This window comes from Rutilus rutilus (genome assembly GCF_951802725.1).
Source record: "Rutilus rutilus genome assembly, chromosome: 20".
Classification (NCBI taxonomy): Eukaryota; Metazoa; Chordata; class Actinopteri; order Cypriniformes; family Leuciscidae; genus Rutilus; species Rutilus rutilus.
Window position 1 is genome coordinate 21,423,035 of NC_140225.1, and position 21,562 is coordinate 21,444,596.

The window sequence follows — 21,562 nt, forward strand, 5'->3', positions numbered from 1 at the left end:
TCCATGTCTATGCTTTGAAATGTCCAAAAGATAGCACTCTGAATTTAGATTTCAGTTAATTACATTCAGATATTGGAAAAAATATATACATTACACATACAAATGTGCATAAACAAACAAACAAAATATTAATAGTAAGAGTACCAGTCATTATATACTGTACCAAAATATTTTTGCACTACATTGCCTGTTAGAAAACCTTGTGTAACCAACATGTGAGACATGCACAGCGACATGAGACGAGAACAGGATCTTCTGAGGTTCTGTGTAAAAGAAAGCGAGTGATTTTACACTACACTGAGCATGTATACCTTGTTTTCCCTGTTAATCATAAACCGTGGGTTTTTGCACTGAATGTAGGCCATTGTTATGAGATATTCGACGCCCACACAGTTAGGGTTTCCAGATCCAAATATGTAGAAAGCCAGAAATGTAGAAAATCCATGTGTGTACAAAGGAGGCATTGGGAACATGTATACCGGCCAGGCTACAGGCAACCTGGACTGATACCTAAATTTGTTACAAGGGACAGATGACTGCATTATGAACTGCAGGTAGTACAGATGATTGAAATGAATGAACCAAAGAGGTCTATGTTGCTGAGAATTCATTGCCATAACACTAGATGGCAGAGTCACCTTTACATAACAGTTTCTGCCAAAAAGCCTTAAAAGGCTGTATGCAAATATCTTAAGAAACACAAGTAGCAAATGCAAATAAGCTTTTTACTTTTTCCCCCCACTACTATGACCGTGAAAGTTGCATGTCACTATGACCCTGTTAAAGTCGACAAAACCAGAAGGCCTTGAAAGAAATATTAGTTTCACTTCTCATTTTCCCTCATACATATTCCCATTTTCTTTTTTTCTTTTTTCTTTTTGTTAAAGGTATGGGAACTTAATAATAAAAAAAAAACACATTACTAGTTCGACATCAGTAGCCACTTACACACACATAAAAAAAAAAAAAAAATCATTTTAGAGCAACAATGCTTTAGTAAAATCACTTCAACCTTAGAAGCAGCCAGGATTTTGAAACTGACAATTATTTTTTTTTTTAACAACATAACAACAAGGTGCATGGCATTCATTTGCCTTTTTTTGAATCCCTGAAAACAGTGCTTAAAGGGATAGTTCACCCGAAAATGACAAATCTGTCATTAATTACTCTCCCTCATGTCATTCCAAACCCGTAAGACATTTGTTTATTTCCAGAACACAAATGAAGATCTTTTTGATGAAATCTGAGCTTTCTGTCCCCCCACTGACAGCTACGCACCTACCACTTTGACGCTAAAGTTCATAAGGAGATTGTAAAACTAATCCATATGAATTGAGCGGTTTAGCCCATATTTTCTGGGCTACCAAGAGACACCATCGCTTTATACACTGAACAGATTTAATTAAGGCTTTTATTCACATATAAATACTCATCAACTCACACATCAGTCATGGTAAACGGAAGCTCAAGCATGTTCACTTACGCAGCATGTTTGAGCTTCTTTATGTTCGCTGATCAAGCCTAAATTCAATCTGGTCATCATATAAAGCGATCGAGTCCCTTCAGAAAATTTGGATTAAACCGCTCGATTCGTTTTTACGATCTCTTTATGAACTTTTGGAAGCGTCAAAGTGGTAGTTGCGTAGCTGTCAATGGAGGGACAGAAAGCTCTCAGATTTCATCAAAAAGATCTTCATTTGTGTTCCAAAGATGAACGAAAGTCTTACGGGTTTGGTACGACATGAGGGAGAGTAAATGTTGACAATTTTCATTTTTGGGTGCACTATCTCTTTAAGATAATAGCTCACTCAAGCAAATTTATGAAAACAAAACGTCTGGCCAAAGTTCAGATTGAGCGAGGCAGTGATGATAACAAGATGATGTTGTCTTTTTCCAATTGGAAAAATACACCCTGATATGGGCAGACACCCGTCACGTCACAAACCACAGAGCTCATGCTCACCAGCAGACTTGCACAAGCACAAATGCACACGAATCCGAAACCCCTTCTTCTTTTTTGCTGGCTCCTGGAAATCAGTCATGGACTGTTGGAAATCCCCTGCGTGCACACGATGACATCTTATCCTTTGTCATCCAAATGGTAGAGTAGCACTGAAGCTCCATGATCAGGAGGCAGGGTGTGGCAGCTCCCCAGGGCACAGATGCATGTGGCTGGGGAACATGAATACGGCAGCAGCTTGTACTGCTGGAACTCCTGGAGCACCACCTTCAGTCTCTTCCTCCTCCTCTCTGTCTCCTCCTCCTTGTCATCCCTCTGTTTCTCCCTCTCCCTCTGGGCTTCGTCCAGGTGGATCTTGCGTAGCAGGTTGTTGATGAGCACGGAGCGGCGGAGGTAAACCTCGGGGTCGTCTAGGAAACGCAGCTTCTGCAGAGATAGGCGCAAGATGCAGCTGCGCTCCTCACGCAGGATCAGGTGCTGAGGAGAGACAGACAGGTAAGAGAGACAGGCAGGTAAGAGACAGACAGGTGAGACAGGCAGGTAAGAGACAGACAGGTAAGAGAGACAGACGAGTGATAGAGAGACAGGTGAGAGACAGACAGGTAAGAGACAGACAGGTAAGAGAGACAGACAGGTAATAGACAGGTAAGAGAGACAGACAGGTGGAAGATGGCAGGGACAGGTGATGTGACGGTTGCTGACATGAAATGGGCAACTAAATCAAAGAGGGTGACAGATAGGATCAGAAAGACAGACATGGTGCATATATGTGATTTTTTTATTTACTTTTAAATGTTGAAATTACATTTTTAATTGGAAATCTATCTATCTATCTATCTATCTATCTATCTATCTATCTATCGATTCATCCATCCATCCATCTAACTATCCACCCATCCATCCTTCCACCCACCTATCCATCCTTCCACCCATCCACCCACCTATCCATCCTTCCACCCATCCATCCATCCATCCACCCATCCATCCTTCCACCCACCCATCCATCCATCCATCCATCCATCCATCCTTCCACCCATCCATCCATCATCCATCCACCCATCCATCATCCATCCATCCTTTCACCCATCCATCCATCCACCCACCCACCCATCCATCCATCCATCCTTCCACCCATCCATCCATCTAATTATTCATCCACCCACCCATCCTTTCATCCATCCACCCATCCATCCATCCACCCACCCATCCATCCATCCATCCATCCATCCATCCTTTCACCCATCCACCCATCCATCCATCCTTCCACCCATCCATCCATCTAATTATTCATCCACCCATCCACCCATCCATCCATCCATCCACCGATCCATCCGTCCACCCATCCACCCATCCATCCACCCACCCATCAATCCATCTAATTATTCATCCATCCATCCATCCACCCACCCATCAATCCATCTAATTATTCATCCACCCATCCACCCATCCATCCACCCATCTAATTATTCATCCACCCATCCACCCATTCATCCACCCATCCATCCATCCATCCACCGATCCATCCATCCACCCACCCACCCATCAATCCATCCATCTAATTATTCATCCATCCATCCATCCATCCATCCATCCATCCATCCACCCATCCATCCATCTAATTATTCATCCATCCATCCATCCATCCATCCTTCCACCCATCCACCCATCCATCCATCTAATTATTCATCCACCCACCCATCAATCCATCTAATTATTCATCCACCCACCCACCCATCCATCCACCCATCCATCCATCCATCCATCCATCCATCTAATTATTCATCCACCCACCCACCCATCCATCCACCCATCCATCCATCCATCCATCCTTCCACCCATCCACCCATCCATCCATCTAATTATTCATCCACCCACCCATCCATCCATCTAATTATTCATCCACCCATCCATCAACCCACCCATCCATCGCTCTAACTATCCATCCATCCATCCATAAACTTCAAAACTTTTTTCAAAACTTTTTTTCAAAACAAGGCTTTGTCAAGCCAATATTCAAAGTTACAGTTGTGAATTTATTGAATGTAAATTCATTTTAATTATACTTCCTTTCATTCAAATTTTAATTGCAATTCTGCATCCTGTTTGCTTCCTCAATTCAAATTCAGAAAGTGAACTGAAATTTAAAAGGCATTCTTAGTTCAGATCTGAACTGTGCTCAAAAAAAAAAAATCAGCAGTCTCAGCACATATCAGCCGACACTCACTTTTTGTAAATATCCATGTAGGCTTCCCTGAACATCCTCCTCTTCCGCATATTTTCGCTTAAAGTAGGCGACTTTCGACGTTGTCGACCGTTGAGGGCACTCTTAGAGGAAAGACTCTGCGGATAAACACACAAGGACTCTGGATGGAAACTGGATGGAAATTGAATTTTTACAAACGTAACAGATCTCTCTTTCAATCTCTCGCTGGGGATGACGATTCACCTTCGAACAATGCTATCATCTGTGTCCTCAAACACCATGGCCCGGTTTCACAGAGAGGGCTTAGATTAAGCCAGGATTAGACTTTAGTTCAATTAGGAAATTTAAGTAGCTTTTATAAACATGCCTTGAAAAAAAAAAAAAAAACATTACTGGTTGCATCTTAAGATAAAACAATGGCTCTGCCATATTTTAAGATATGTCAGTGCTAGCTGCTTTGAGTTAAGACAGCTCAAACTTGCATTTTAGTCTGGGAGGTTTAAGCCTTGTCTGTGAAACAGGGGGTATATGTCATGGGTAAAGTGGATTAGGTTAGACTACAGTCAGTGTGTTATGTAACAATGTCTGTGTGTTGTGTGTTTTAATTACCTGAGGACTGCTTCACGCAGACACACTCACACGTCTCTCTGACAAATCCTCTATTCACCTGAGGCTCTTTCCTCTGGCTCACACACATTGCCTAATGGTTCCTAGTCAGAGAGAAAAAGACAGAGAGAGAGAGTATCGTTTACTGGATCCTACTGTTTCCTATCTGATTTCAGTTGACTGAAGTTAAATTGGTGTGAATGTGTGACAACTAGCACTGATCTTCCTTACAGATCAGTGCAGTTCTGTCTCAAAGAAGCTAAAACAAATCGCACAGTATAAATGCAATGGCATCTGCAGGAAGCTGTGCTTTAGTTGCACAATGTCTTGCTGCTGCTTTTTATTTATCAGGTTCAAAGAAACGTGCCGTGTGCTCTGTCAATAGCGGTGCGGGGCACAATAGCCGTGGGTGGGTAGATTAGTGTGGGCTGCATGTCAGTGTGTGCGCTTGAGAGAGAGAGAGAGAGAGAGAGAGAGAGAGAGAGAGGATATAAACCAATAAGGTTTTTGTCTTCACTGTACATTCTTTTAGTTGCATTTGGTTAAACTGTACAAATACAGGGACGATAGTGGATGCCATTTTGGTGACGATCAGTTATTACTGTAAACGTGATTAAATTGTATCATTTTAAAATCATTTTAACACAGGTCCTGTTTAAGCTATTAAGATGTACTGAAAACAAGGATTTTATAAAGCAACATGATGACAAAGTTCATATGATGTTCATGTAAGAGAATTCTGGCAACGTCCCATTCACCATACATTTATTAAAATTCTTAATTATTATAATTAAGGCAATTCATATTTTAACATTAAAGTATTTTTGTCTCGATAAAGGTGCACTCTGGCCAATATAACAGTTGTCTAGTATGGATGAAACACCATGCAAAAGCAATAATTTTCACTTTAATGCTATTGTAGACATGGCATCCAGCTATGATTCATTCAGCAAAATTGTCCAAAAATTCGAGTTACAAAGATCCAGTATTCTGCTGGTCATGTGATATCAACATGGTCCACATGAGGTAACTTGTTCCATGTAAATGAAAGCATCTGTAATTATGTTAGTAATTTTAAAGGAAAATTCATCTAAAATGTACAAATTCATTTTTAGGGGTAAAACTTTTTAATGAGGAAAAAAATGAAGTGCATCTTTAAATATATATTTTTTTCCGTAAATGAAAAAATATGAATACTCTTTACTTTACTTTTTTTATTTATTTATTCTGCGGTAAAATTGAAACAAAATCGTTTTTTAACCGTATCGTAGCTGTTCTTTACTGTAGTATGCGACATTATCTTTTAAGAATGTTATTTTCATTTTTCTTTTTTACAGTGAGTGTACCAAATAAGTACATTTAATAACTGAAAGTCCAACATGCATGCATAATGTGATAGTGCAGTACATTCAGCTACTCAACTGTCACGCTAATGAATGAATCACAGAACGCGCATTTTCCAAAAAATGTTTTAAATAATAATAATTCAAACTATAAAATGGGTCTGTTATAGGCTATAAACTATTATATAAGTGCACCCCCTATAACTGTTGCAAAATAAACAAATGCATGCAGTAAAATGTAATGGTGATATTAAAAACCAATATGATTAACAAAGGTAAATGATCCTACCTTATTTATAAAGCAACATTAACAGTCCCTGCACGCGTGTTCATCAGATCAGAGGTTTAAAAGCGCTCATATTGTGCCGAATGTAGCCGCTTTCAGCTCCGCGTGAGCTTGACGCTTCGCCCCCAGATGCCGAAGTCTAGCTTTTGATATAATCCCTGTAGTATTCGGCTCACTCTCGGCTCTTAAAATATCCTCTTTCTGTTCAGAAAGCAATAACAGACTGCACCGGCTCCTGATTGGTCGACACTGAAACAGATGTTTCCTGTTGCTAGGAGAGTCACTAGGCAATGATGACGCTCCTGCATCAAACTCCATTCTTCTCGCATCCTCTGCCGCTGCGTTTCCTCCTCCTCTCTCGTTGCGTATTTCTTAACATATGGCTTATCTAATTATACTCATTTCAGTTTTGAAAGGATTTATTGCTCATATACTCCGACAACTTATCTCACTGGCATACATTTCAAAACCTCTTAAATAATCTTTTAACCTCACATCTCCAAGCTTTATCCGCCTATCTCGTTCAAGCATAAGCAATATCTTCCACTCCCATATGCAAACAGTAAATAAATTAAATTTGGGCTTTTTTTTTTAAACGCGTGAAATACAGTAGATACGCAATTAATGCATACTCAAAAGATAGGCCTACACACATATTGGTACCAAAAGGCCTATATTAGTATAGTAAATATTAGACAGCATAATTTTTTTTCTGTCATCCTTTGGCTGCGCTACAGTATACGACCATGCTATTATTAATTCAAGTGCTGTTAAACCATTCAAGCATGATAAGATGAAAAAAAGTACTCAAATCTCACGCACAGAATACAGCGTTGAGTTTCGCGCTGTTTTGTAGAGTACCGGTATCCTCCTAAGTATATTCTTAAATGAGTTAAATTGAGTTAAATAAAGCAAAGTTGGATGCGTGTCAGATCCGCGTCATGCCTTAAAGTGACAGCAGCCTAATAAACCTGCTGTTTGTCATTAAAGGGTTACTTCAGGATTTAGCATTAAGCTTTGTATTAGTAGAAAACCTGTAGTATTTTCGAATTACCATGCTTTCCACCCTCATATCCCCCTGAGACAAGAGATTTATGTATTTTTTGTCTGGAAAAAATCCTCCAATGACGCAAAAATCGTCATTTTGCGTCATCGGAGGATTTTCTGGACAGAGGCTAAAGACTACAGCCAGTAGATGGCGTTGTTCCGCATGTTTTCAGCCCGCCCATACAGGGTGGGATCTCACTCAGTCAGAATGTACACAGTGTCAGCCGTCTTTCTTTGGAAGCTAAGCTAGCAGGCTCTTGTTCTGTGGAGAAAGCTGAATAGTAGGAGAAAGCTGAGTAAGTAACCATCCTCCTTTTCCCAGACTTGTCCGGCGGGCGAGATCGTTCAAAATGTCCGGGATTCAGCTTTTGCTTTCTGCGGTCGCCATCATTGTTTACATGCACACCTTTCAATCTAACTGAATTCATTCTGATTGGTGAATTTGAATGTAGTGTTTACATGAACGCTAAACAAGTGATCGGTTGATGTGCGTTTTACCTTTGCTAAGAAAAATTCCCGCTCCTCCGTGAGAGATGCGAGACCCGGCGCGTCTCAGTAATGACGCCACCGGCCTCGCGCTGTTCTCCCGCGGCCGTCAGCCTCGTCCTGCTCGCCACAGTAAACATGATGAATGGCGACTGTAGAACGCAAAAGCCGAATCCCGGACATTTTGGACGATCTCTAAATCCCTCGCAAACTCATCATCACGTAGGCTAGCTTTGTTGTTTTCATCTGCGCACTCTTACCGGTAGGCGTGGCCTACCGGTATTCAAGTACCGGTAATCAAGTGCATTCTGTGGTATGCCGGTAATCAAGTGCAAGTACCGGTAATCAAGTGCATACCGTGGCCTACCGGTAATCAAGTGCATTCTGGGAGTTGTTGTCTTTCATCCACATAAGCCAAAAATACTTTTTCTGGCTTTTCTCAGTCTAGAAAGCTCCAAATTCAAAAATTTCTTCACATTTCTTCTACTTAAATGACCTATTTTAAATACACATTCATCTTCCCAGAGGTGAAGTACCCCTTTAATGTTAATCAAAGAACAAAATACAGAGAAAAATCAATCCCAAAGCTACAAAAGTTATTCAGTCAAAACCAGGGGCAAAACCAGCAATGCAAGTTTGAGAGGTGACGCCCCGACAAATCTCGCGAAATCACGTCAAATCACAAGTCAAAATCACGACTTGCTTTACGGCACAACGTCACATACATCAACAACATATGAAGCAGCCTCTATGGAGGACACTAGCATGCATTTCAGACGTGAATCATGGCAGAGTCGACGAAGAAAACGAAGAAAGCGCGGTCGGAAGAGTGAGTGGTATTTACGACAAGTACTCCATAGCAACTCTAGGGGTCGCTGTTTGACAAAAACGGAAACTGCATAGTATGCCTTTAAAGGGTTAGTTCACCCAAAAATGAAAATTCTGTCAGTACTCACTCACCCTCATGTTGTTCCAACTCCGTAAGACCTTCGTTAATCTTCGGAACACAAATTAAGATATTTTTGATTAAATCTGATAGCTGGATCACTCCTCCATAGGCTTCTAAGACACTATAACTTGCTGGCCCAGAAAATGTATTAAAGACATCGTTAATATAGTCCAAGTGACTCTAGTGGCTCAATCTTAAGTTTATAAAGCGACGAGAATACTTTTTGTGCGCAAAAACAAACAAAAATAACGACTTTATTCCACTTTTTATTTCCTTCTCTCTGGGCCTCGAGTCTTTTCACGTAGTGTTTAAGCGTAGCGCGTCTGTGTTGCACGTCACCACGTAGGCTCACGTGTGTCATACGTGGTGACGTGCACAGACGCGCTACGCTTAAACACTACGTGAAAAGACTCGAGGCCCAGAGAGTTATAGTGTCTTAGAAGCCTATGGAGGAGTGATCCAGCTATCAGATTTAATCAAAAATATCTTAATTTGTGTTTCGAAGATGAACGAAAGTCTTACGGGGTTGGAACAACATGAGGGTGAGTAATTACTGACAGAATTTTCATTTTTGGGTGAACTAGGCTAACCCTTTAAAGCACTGTTTACAAGGTTACATGGGTCAAAAACAACGAAAGCAATAACTTTTTTTGTGCAGTTTAGCAGGTTGTTTCTACATTATTTTGGAGAATCAATGCGAAAGTATTAGAATATAAAAATATATTAAAAACTTTAATTTTAGGTGCGATTAGGTGTGTGAAAATTATTATTTTTTAATCGACTGACAGCACAAAAATAGATAAAACACACTCTCTTCTTAGTTTCATACACCCTTTCCATAAGAATCAGACAGCCCGATTACCAGATGAGAGATCATTTGGTTGGTTACAGTCAATTATACATTTTTCTCTGCCAGTATCACCTATTTTTGCAGCTGTGATACACTAAGATCAATGCATAGTGTTACACGAATAAAGATTTATTATCATTCTAAATCATAACGAAATAAAACAGAATTGCCAGAAAAGTCATGTCTTAGGGATATGTCTTTAATGATGGACAAAAATATATGCATTTATCTTCAAAAAGACTATGAACGCATGCAAAACAGGCACTATTGATTTTTAAAACACAGAGGTCCATGCATCTGTAATGTTTCAGAGTTGTCCATGCTAATCTCCAATATCACTGGCTATAAATGAAAACTCCATATAAGTTTGACAAGATCAGGCACTTTATATATGCATAAAGCATTACAGACATGCATTAAAAAAAGAGTGTGGGTTTTAATGTCATGAGGACAGTGTTTGGATTGTCAGAAAAAGATTTTCTTGGACATGCATAAGACTATTTTTGGTAAGTAGGATTGGTCTCTTTTCATGAAATTTCAATGAATGGGGATCGGAGCTTTCAAGCTTCAAACCGGATTCACAAGCATCATAAAAATAGTCCATGTGACTTGGGCACTATACTCCAGGTCTTCTCAAACCAAACAATAACTTTGTGTGAGGAACAGGCTGAAATCTATTCAATGATAATCCACAGTGGTCTGTTAAGCATTTGTGATCAGATCATTGAGTCACTGATTCAGATGAACCCGAGAACCAGACCAGTTGATTCAAATGAATCAATTGAAGCAGATTGAGTGAAAGATTCATTCGCTGATCATATTCGCGCATAAACATGCAGAGTAGATGTCAAATTTTTCAAAGAAATAAAATTAGTCTTTTTGTAGCCTGACCACACCAGTCCTCATTCACTTCCATTACTGAAAAGAGTTGAAAAAAATGCAACTTTTGTGTTCCACAGAAGAATGATATAAAGTTTGGAACAACGTAACGGTGAGTAAATAATGACAGAAATTTCATTTCTGGGTGAACTATGCTTTAAGCATAGTTAAGTCATTTGGTGATATTGCTTATTCTGGATAACGTGTGCACCCCTTTTAACAGCAATATAAAAGGATCCTAACTTTCATCATAACACTGTCCAGAACTATGAATGATAGCATATTTTTATGTAAAATGTAATAAAAACAAACAGCTTCAGTGTCATCAGTTGGAGAGCATGAACGAAAGTGCAGTTTTCCACTCATTTGGGCTTTCAAAACCTCGCCAATAACCACCAACTGTGTTCTGGTGTGGGTCTGAACTTGAGGCTTAAAATCATCTGAAGAAAGGCATTTAATCATTTCAAATCAATCCTCCATTCATTAAATCACTAGGTGACAATCCCTGTGGCTCGGGCAATAATGCGTTTTGATTGGTTGCTGTTGGGGTTAAAGAGAGTAGTCTGTATATAACGCCGTGATGTCATTTCCTGGTTACCAGATAAAAGGCTGTATAAAGTACTCTCAGGGAGAAGAAGAGTGGTGTGGCGTGGGTGTTTCTTTGTGCTTCCAAGATTTACAGAATTACATGCCTTATCTTTGTTTGATACTATTAAAAGCTGCTTGTTCGTTCCCGTTTTTTGAGGGTATTTTTGGCCTTGGCTGTCTCCTCCTTCCCAAAGGAATTTCCAGCTGAAATAAGAGCGATTACATTTCTATCTCTCTCCTCTAAGCATCCAGTAGTGTGTGCCAGCGGCAGACCTGTTGGTTTCCGCTCTCCTTCATGTCCTGCCAGTGAAGAAGTTCCTCCTCACCGCTGCTGTTCTGGCCCAGAGCCACCCAGCCAATCATCTCCTTGCGTTTCATATTCCGCCGATTGTAAATGGAGACCATTAATGTGACGTCGGACAGTTGGAACAGCGCCACCTGGAAGACAAACGTCTCCTTGAAGACCGGATTCGGCTGACTGCGACGGATGGATGTCTTACAGCGGGATATCTCCTGTCCCATAGAGTTCAACAGAGTGAGCTTACCAAACGTATCTGAAAGAGAAAGACAGGTCACTAAATCTCTACTGAATGAATATGTTTAAAAAAAATAATAATTCTACATCAACCTTTGTGTGATTTATTCCATCTAAACAGTTTTGAGCCCCAATGATCAAAATCTTTGTTATTAGATAGCAATGATCTGATCTTCATTAAAAGCTTTATGTCTATTTATGTCTATGTAATTGTGGGTTTTTAAATTAAATTAATGAATTAAATTAATAATTAATTTATACTACCATTCAAAAGTTTGGGACCATGCGTTTTTTTTCCTTTTTCTTTTTTCTTCAGCAGGGACACAATAAATTGAGTCAAAAGTGACATTTATGTTTCTTTTTACTTTCTATTCATTATATGTTCCTGAAATCACGGTTTCCACAAAAATATTAAGCAGCACAACTGTTTTCAACATAGATAATAATAAGAAATGTTACTTGAGCACTAAATCAGCATATTAGAATGATTTCTGAAGGATCATGTAATCAGATTACTTTTTTCAAGTAACTAATAAAGTAATTCATTACTTTTAAATTATATCTGAGTTACTTTTTCAAATAAGTAACGCAAGTTTTCCCATTTATAGTCTGACACCTCTCTTCTGTCGGGATTAGGTGCAGAGGCGTTGTATGCGCAGTGTCTACACTAAATGTGACCATGCATTTACTCATCTCACTTGCACAAAAAACAGATTTAGTATTAGTATAGTAAGGGAGTAACGTATGGAAGTTTCCGCCAATGAATAATAAATAAATAATAATAATTGCGACTTTTTATCTCACAATTCTGACTTTTTTTCTCACAATTGCGATATATATCAAGTCAGAATTGTGACTTTTTTCCTCACAATTGCGAGATATGAAGTCAGAATTGTGAGAAATAAAGTCGCAATTCTGAGAAATAAAGTCGCAATTGCGAGATATAAAGTCAGAATTGCGTGTTATAAAGTCGCAAATTCTGGGAAATAAAGTCGCAATTGCGAGATATAAAGTCGCAATTCTGAGAAATAAAGTCGCAATTGGGAGATATAAAGTCAGAATTGCACGATATAAAGTCGCAATTGCGTGTTATAAAGTCAGAATTGTGAGATATAAACTATTCCTAGGTAAAAAAATAAAAATAATTATTTTCCTTAGAATTGGACTTTATATCTCACAATTGTGAGTTTATATCTCAAAATTCTGAGAAAAGATGTCAGAATTGCGAGATATAAACTCGCAATTGCGTGTTATAAAGTCAGAATTGCGTGATATAAAGTCGCAATTGCGAGAAAAAAAAGTCAGAATTCTGACTTTATAACACGCAATTCTGACTTTATATCTCGCAATTCTGACTTTAGAATTGCAAGATGTAAACTCACAATTGTGAGATAAAAAGTCGCAATTATCTTTTAAAATGTTTTATTTTGTGGCGGAAACAAGCTTCCATAGTAACGTAATATTGTAATGCATTACTTTTAAAAGTAACTTTCCCCAACACTGGGATCATGTGACACTGAAGACTTTTTTTTTTTTAAATAATATTTCACAATATTACTGTTTTTATTGTATTTTTGATCAAATAAAGTCGGGTTAGGTAAAGATAAGAGACTTCTTAACAGACATAAAAACATTTTTTTGAATGGTAGAATAGGTTAGTACAGTAACAAATATCGTTTTATTTTGACACTTGGCTTAAGGCCAGTTCACACCGCACAGACAAACACCAATAAACACGTTTGTTGTGTTTTGTCAGATCAGTGTGTTACCCCTGTTGGCGCATGTTTTCAACTGACTGACCATGTTCAGTCAGTGTTTGTTGGTGTCTGTTGGGGCGGTGTGAACATGACAGTTATTTTTCGTTCAATTTTAAATCCAACTGCCAACTTGTTTGTTGGTGTTTGTCTGTGTGGTGTGAATTGGCCTTTAGGATGATCACTAACACAAAACTGTGACTCAGCATGATAACAGAGAACAGTATGTGTCTGTTTGTGCGGTTGTCTCCGGTGGTAACTCGTCGACTTGATGCGAGAGGTGTGTGAAAAGATCTGGGGCTCTGTGATCGATTAAATGTCACGTAACTCTATTCACCCGGGAGCATCATTGCGAGATGTGACTGTAAGGCGATTAAGACTCATACAAACAGCATGAACTCTAAAAGCCTGATGTTTGAACCACAACAAGTGTGAGGATGACGCATTCAAAATGTGCATGTACAAATGTGTGTTCTAGCAGCTCGTTCGTTTAGAAAGGATTTATTGCAGTACATTTACTCTGAATCAATATCAGACGGCTTTACAAAAGGTTATTTGCCCAAGAGTCACTCCTGATGGTTTAACGATGCCTGTGAATGTGTTTCTGAGCCTGTTAGTGTGAGTGGGACAGTGTGTTTACCTGGAGGTCTGTTGAGTGCGAAGTTTCGGAAGTGGCTGCCTTTAATGATCTCCACAGACAGGCGTCCCGTGGTGGCGTTATACGATAAACCCAGCAGTAGTTCTGGATTTCCACCGTGAGACACAGACTGACTGGAGGAAGCACTGTCACTCTGTGCGCTGAAAGACGCCTGGGAGTCTATTGTCTGCGGGGAGGGAGATGGAGAGATGCCAATGGGACCTGATTCGTTGGTATTTCTATGTAAAGTGTAGTTAAACATAGTTTTTCAACACATGAAGACACTGTAAAATTGTGCAAACATCCTCTCCGGACACTTTTGGCCGCTAATGTACAACCCCATTTCGAGAAAAGTTAGGACATTTGGTAAAATGCAATAAAATCAAGTACATTTTAATTTAGAGACAGATCTGGACTGGAGGTGTAGAGTGTCTATGAAACCACACTGTTGTAGCATATGCAGAATGAGGTACGTATGCAAGTATTTACGTATTCACGTATTCAGACGTATGCAAGTCCCCCATGCCGTTTGCACTGACGAACCCCGTACCATGACAGATGTTTGATTTTGCACCTTCTGCTAATGAAAGTCTGGATGGTCCTTTTCATCTTTAAGACTGAGAACTCAATGTCTGTTTTCTCCAAAAACAAGATGAAATGTGGACTCATCTGACCACAGCACACATTTCCACTGTGTTTTTTTTTGGATAATCTGAGATGAGCTCGGGGCCAGAGAACTCGGTGGCATCTTTACATAAAATTGATGTATAGCTTTCTCCTTGAACTATAAATACTTTGCAATCTTGAATTGTTCGAGAATTCTCTCCTGAAATTTGGCACAATATGATGACCTATCTTTGCTTGCAAAGACTGAGATGCTCCTTTTATACCCAATCACGGTACCCTCACCTATTACCAGTCCACCTGCTTATTGTGGACAGTTTAACTTGGATATTCTGTAATCTTTTCACTTTTATTTTGCCTGTCACAACATTTATGGAATGTGTTGTGTAATTACAATTAATTTGCCCATAGTTTACATCAGGATATACTGTCAGAGTACACTGTTATGACTAAGCATTTTGACTATCTTGTTCGTGAACAATGACACAAGGACTTGTCATTCTGATGGCACTGATATGGTCATTGATAAATACTTTTGAGAGATGAACTAATGATTTTTCAAAAGTTACAGGCTTTTGCAGGTAATCCATTGTGTGGTGCATGTTTGCATGAATTGTTTTAAGAAATGTAGCCTACCTAGTGGTTTGCAAATGTACTAAATGTTGTTGCAAATGTGGTTTGAGAAATGTACCAAAGCGACTATACATTTTGTATGCACCAACATAATGTAATCTAGTTGGATGAATTTATTATGGATGGATGGATGGATGGGTGGATGGACGGATGGATGGATGGATGGGTGGAAGGATGGATGGATGGATGGACGGATGGATGGATGAACGGATGGATGGATGGATGGATGGATGGATGAACGGATGGATGGATGGATGGATGGATGGATGGATGGATGGATGGAGGGATGGATGGATGGGTGGAAGGATGGATGGATGGATGGATGGATGGACGGATGGATGGATGAACGGATGGATGGATGGATGGACAGATGGATGGATGGATGGATGGATGGACGGACGGATGAACGGATGGATGGATGGATGGATGGATGGATGGATGGATGAACGGATGGATGGATTGACGGATTGATGGACGAATTGATTGATTGACTGACTGACTGACGATAGATTTTTTGTACGGTTGACCTAACATTTCATCTAAATATATACAGTGAGGAAAATAAGTATTTGAACACTCTGCTATTTTGCAAGTTCTCCCACTTAGAAATCATGGAGGGGTCTGAAATTGTCATCGTAGATGCATGTCCACTGTGAGAGACATAATCTAAAAAAAAAAATCCAGAAATCACAATGTATGATTTTTTAACTATTTATTTGTATGATACAGCTGCAAATAAGTATTTGAACACCTGAGAAAATCAATGTTAATATTTGGTACAGTAGCCTTTGTTTGCAATTACAGAGGTCAAACGTTTCCTGTAGTTTTTCACTAGGTTTGCACACACTGCAGGAGGGATTTTGGCCCACTCCTCCACACAGATCTTCTCTAGATCAGTAAGGTTTCTGGGCTGTCGCTGAGAAACACGGAGTTTGAGCTCCCTCCAAAGATTCTCTATTGGGTTTAGGTCTGGAGACTGGCTAGGCCACGCCAGAACCTTGATATGCTTCTTACAGAGCCACTCCTTGGTTATCCTGGCTGTGTGCTTCGGGTCATTGTCATGTTGGAAGACCCAGCCTCGACTCATCTTCAATGCTCTAACTGAGGGAAGGAGGTTGTTCCCCAAAATCTCGCAATACATCGCCCCGGTCATCCTCTCCTTAATACAGTGCAGTCGCCCTGTCCCATGTGCAGAAAAACACCCCCAAAGCATGATGCTACCACCCCCATGCTTCACAGTAGGGATGGTGTTCTTGGGATGGTACTCATCATTCTTCTTCCTCCAAACACGTTTAGTGGAATTATGACCAAAAAGTTCTATTTTGGTCTCATCTGACCACATGACTTTCTCCCATGACACCTCTGGATCATCCAAATGGTCATTGGCAAACTTAAGACGGGCCTTGACATGTGCTGGTTTAAGCAGGGGAACCTTCCGTGCCATGCATGATTTCAAACCATGACGTCTTAGTGTATTACCAACAGTAACCTTGGAAACGGTGGTCCCAGCTCTTTTCAGGTCATTGACCAGCTCTTCCCGTGTAGTTCTGGGCTGATTTCTCACCTTTCTTAGGATCATTGAGACCCCACGAGGTGAGATCTTGCATGGAGCCCCAGTCCGAGGGAGATTGACAGTCATGTTTAGCTTCTTCCATTTTCTAATGATTGCTCCAACAGTAGACCTTTTTTCACCAAGCTGCTTGGTAATTTCCCCGTAGCCCTTTCCAGCCTTGTGGAGGTGTACAATTTTGTCTCTAGTGTCTTTGGACAGCTCTTTGGTCTTGGCCATGTTAGTAGTTGGATTCTTACTGGTTGTATGGGGTGGACAGGTGTCTTTATGCAGCTAACGACCTCAAACAGGTGCATCTAATTTAGGATAATAAATGGAGTGGAGGTGGACATTTTAAAGGCAGACTAACAGGTCTTTGAGGGTCAGAATTCTAGCTGATAGACAAGTGTTCAAATACTTATTTGCAGCTGTATCATACAAATAAATAGTTAAAAAATCATATATTGTGATTTCTGGATTTTTTTTTTTAGATTATGTCTCTCACAGTGGACATGCTCCTACGATGACAATTTCAGACCCCTCCCTGATTTCCAAGTGGGAGAACTTGCAAAATAGCAGGGTGTTCAAATACTTATTTTCCTCACTGTATTTAAAAAAATACAAATAGTATCTGTATTTAATACATATAACATTGTGGTGGGGCCCCCAAAAAAAAAAAAAAAAAAAAAACTAAACTGGCCCAACCACACCAGTTTAAAAAAAGAGAGAGAAAAAAAGAAGAGAGTATTATCATAGAAAATGTACACACCTTGAGATTACAGCGTGGCTCCAGCAGCAGCGTGATCTCGAACCTGCCTGTGTGTTGCAGCCTGCTCAGTCTGTACATGGCCTCTCCCATCATCCTCTCTCTGTTCATCTTCCCCAACGCGTACAGACGGAACCGCAGCGCAGAGGAACCCAAATCCCCTGGCTCCAGATGCGAAAACCGGAAAGTCTCCTCGAACCTGGGCAAGGAGCCTTTCTGCACGGCCGTCTTGTGCCTCTGCCGTTTCCCAGGTAACAGCACCACGTGCACCTGCCAGGAGTCCATGCCACTCCGAGCCTTGTCTGGAATGTCTTGGGCCAAAATCACGGTGACCAGGAGTCTGTGGGTTTCAGCCCGGTAGTCCAGGGCAATTATGAGGTCACCACATATTGAGATGTGTCCACGAGGAGAAGAGCTCAAAGGGTGGGACGGAGATTGTTCATGCTGTTAGAGAGTGGAAAAACACACACACATACTCAATGCATATATAAACAAACAGATCTAAACACACACACTCAGACACATCATACACAACCTCCCACCTCTTACACCTCTCTTAACCAAGTGAGAAAGATTTTACTGTGAAAACTTATACATGAACATGAGGTGTTTCCATTAGCAATGGCTATGAGAGCTATAGAGCAGATGACTCATGAATATTCATTAGAATTTAGTTCTCATAACTGTGAAGATCTCTGTGGAGAGATTTAGAGGATCTAATTATAAATGGAAAAGTTAGACATTGACATTAAATTATGTATAAATCTAAATCTCTTATATTTCAAATGTTTAAAAGTTTGGGGCTGGTAAGATTTTGTTTCGTTTTTGAAAGAAGTCTCATGCTCATCAAGGCTACATTTATTTGATCAATAATACAGTACAAAACATAATATTGTGAAATATTATTACAATTTAAAATATTTTTTTTCTTTTTCTTTTTCTATTTTAATATATTTAATTCCGTAATTAATGTAATTTATCCCTGTGAGGGTTTCAGCATTACTCCAGTCTTCAGTGTCACATGATCCTTCAGAAATCAGTCTAATATGCTGATTTGCTGCTCAAGAAACATTTATTATTATTATCAATGTTGAAAACAGTTGTGCTGCTTAATATTTTTGTGGAAACCGTGATGCATTTTTCAGGATTCTTTGATAAATAGAAAGTATAAAAAACAAAGACAGCATTTATTTAAAATAGAAATCTTTGAAACAAATACAAATGTCTCTTTTGATCAATTTAATGGATCCTTGCTGAATAAAAGTATTAATTACTTAAAAAAAACATTGGACTGACCGGCAATGTATTTAGGAAGTATAAAAAGTATATGCACACACACCTCAGGGCTCCATGTAGGGAAACTATCCGTAGCCCCACTGTTGTCATAGCCATGGTTGTCAACTGCCAGGCTCCTTTGTGGGGTTTGCCGCCCCGTGCTGCCCGGGCGACTGCCCTCATACCTGGGTAGATCCTCCAGACCGTCCCCTGTGTCCTGGGAGCCCACAGAAATCTGCTCCGCCATCAGAGAGAGGGGGTCTGTGGGGGTTTGGTCCTCAGGAAGAGGGCTCTGCGATAAGGGGTCTCTCGGCTCAGACCCAAAGCGTCGCCTGGATGAGAGGGGATCTTGAAAACTCTGCACACTGTTTCTCTCAGCTTCTACATGGAGAGGGAGAAAGAACGAGACATAATTATTTCATATGCCTAAAACTAATGTGTTGTCGGCTGACACTTTATAATAAGGTCCCATTAGTTACTGTTAGTGAATGCATTAAAGGGATAGTTCATCCAAAAATATAAATGTTGTCATCATTTACTCACCCTCATGTTGTCCCAAATCTATGGATGCTTCTTTCTGCTTTCTTACTTTTTTTTCTCATAATTGCGAGTTATAAAGTCAGAATTGCGTGATATAAAAGTCGCAATTACGTGTTTTATTCCCCCTTTATAACTTGCAATTGTGACTTTGTATCACACAATTCTGACATTACAACTCGCAATTGCAAAAGGTCAGAATTACAAGATGTAAACTCACAATTGTGAAAAAGAAGTCGCAATTTTTTTTAACATTTATTTATTCCGTGGCGGAAACAAGCTTCCATACAAACCTGGTAGCCATTGACTGCCATAGTTCTTTTTTCTATACTATGGATTATGGAAGTTAATGGCTACTACTAACATTCTTCATAAAATATCTTTTGTGTTCAACAGAGAAAGAAACACATAGAGGTTAGGAACGACATGAGGGTGAGTAAATTATGACAGAATTTTCATTTTTTAGGGGGAAATATCCCTTTAACTCACATTATCTAAAAATGAGCAATACATATGCTACACTATTTATTAATCTTCGTTAACAATAATTAATAAAAATACAACCGTTCATTGTTAAGCTCAGGTCCGTTAAATAATATTAACATGAATAATGTATTAGTAAATGTTGAAATTAATATGAATCACAATTGCTAAATGCTTTATAAGTATTTTTTATTGTTAGTTCATCTTAACTAATGTAGTTAACTAATGTTAACAAATGGAACCTTATAGTAAAGCATGTCACAGTGAATAGTTAAATAGAAAAATGCACAATGAAGGAGATACTGGTTGATTATGATTTCACTTTTCTAACTTTAGTTAGTGTGTAATGTTGCTGTTTGAGCGTAAACAACATCTGCACAGTTACCACGCTCAAAGTTCAAAGCAAAGGGAGGTATTTGCTTTTAAAGAAATTGCTTTTTAAGGACTACAACAAACGGCTAGTAGGAACTACACGACATTCCTCCTGGGTTAGTGACATCACCAACCCTAGAATTTACATAAACCCCGCCCCCTGAACACGATTTATAGATTATTAAGACAGAATATGCTACTAACCATTCAGAAATGTCCTTGTTGCATTCTACATGTTGTCACTTCTTCTTGAGTCTCTCCATCATTTACTCCGTTGACATCATCTGACTTCGGTTTGAACATAAAAGGCTAAAAGTTTTGAAATTTTCAGTGCATGTCTGTGTGATGTAAAAGGACACAAGCTCCGCCCTCTGTGCCGGGAGCAGCAGCTCATTTGCATTTAATGGAACAGAAACAAAACGGTGTGTTTTTGCTCACCCGCAAAAAAGTGACAACTTTAACATGCTATATAAAAATATCTGTGGGGTATTTTGAGCTACAACTTCACATACACACTCTGGGGACACCAGAGACTTATTTTACATCTTGTGAAAAGGGCATTATACCACCCCTTTAATCTGATAACAAACACAATAAACAGAAGAAACACAACCACATCCACACTGATGTTAAACATGGGAGTCTAAACAATCCAGGACAAAGAACTGAAAGGAACTGAGGGCTTAAGCACAAGGGCAAACAAAGGAGCTAACAAGATAATTAACGAGGGACAAGTGAATAGGATGAATCAATGAAACACATGGGAAAACTGGGTCAAAGGAAAACAGCCAAACAGAAACTGAACAAAACAGAACATAACCCTGACAAAGTGTTACCGAAAATGTTATTGTTTTATCTCAGATGCTTCCCCTAAAATTCCTTGTCATGAATAAAAATACTAATATTGCAGGTAGTCCAGGTAGTTTAGTCATAGGAGAACTTAAAATAGTATTTTTTTTTATTATTTAATTTTCAAACTGCAAGACTTTTGATTGCAGACTCTGGTGTCTTGGCGAATCTGAGCAGTTTGAGACATCTTTGCTGAAACTAGGGAAGTTCACATTTCTAAAAACAGGAGAAAATTTTAAGAAGCAAAAGTCTCCATTTAATCTCATTCCTGTCTGCGAAACAACTGAGATATTGATGAGACCTCATTTGTACATTTTAATTCCACTGGGTGAGTCCAATAAATGGAGGGCT

The 21,562-nt window shown here is 39.4% G+C and overlaps 2 protein-coding genes across 2 annotated transcripts in view; both read right to left on the reverse strand.

The window, feature by feature from the left end:
* Nucleotides 1–1,704: 1,704 nt before the first annotated feature.
* On the reverse strand, nucleotides 1,705–4,860 carry LOC311280215 (uncharacterized protein; the record flags this gene model as incomplete). Its single annotated transcript, XM_084392189.1, has 2 exons — nucleotides 1,705–2,437; nucleotides 4,831–4,860. 2 exons carry the CDS (start codon nucleotides 4,858–4,860, stop codon nucleotides 2,081–2,083), a joined length of 387 nt encoding a protein of 128 aa, XP_084248315.1. The 3' UTR covers nucleotides 1,705–2,080.
* A 5,049-nt stretch (nucleotides 4,861–9,909) lies between these two features.
* Nucleotides 9,910–21,562, reverse strand: part of syt16 (synaptotagmin XVI) — a 43,107-nt gene continuing 31,454 nt past the window's right edge. Inside the window, exons 4-7 of the mRNA XM_084390922.1 lie at nucleotides 19,035–19,351; nucleotides 17,699–18,139; nucleotides 14,127–14,310; nucleotides 9,910–11,751 (exon numbers count right to left, since the gene is read on the reverse strand). Coding sequence (XP_084247048.1) covers nucleotides 11,438–11,751; nucleotides 14,127–14,310; nucleotides 17,699–18,139; nucleotides 19,035–19,351 — 1,256 coding nt within the window. The 3' untranslated portion in view covers nucleotides 9,910–11,437. The remainder of the gene's footprint in view (nucleotides 11,752–14,126; nucleotides 14,311–17,698; nucleotides 18,140–19,034; nucleotides 19,352–21,562) is intronic.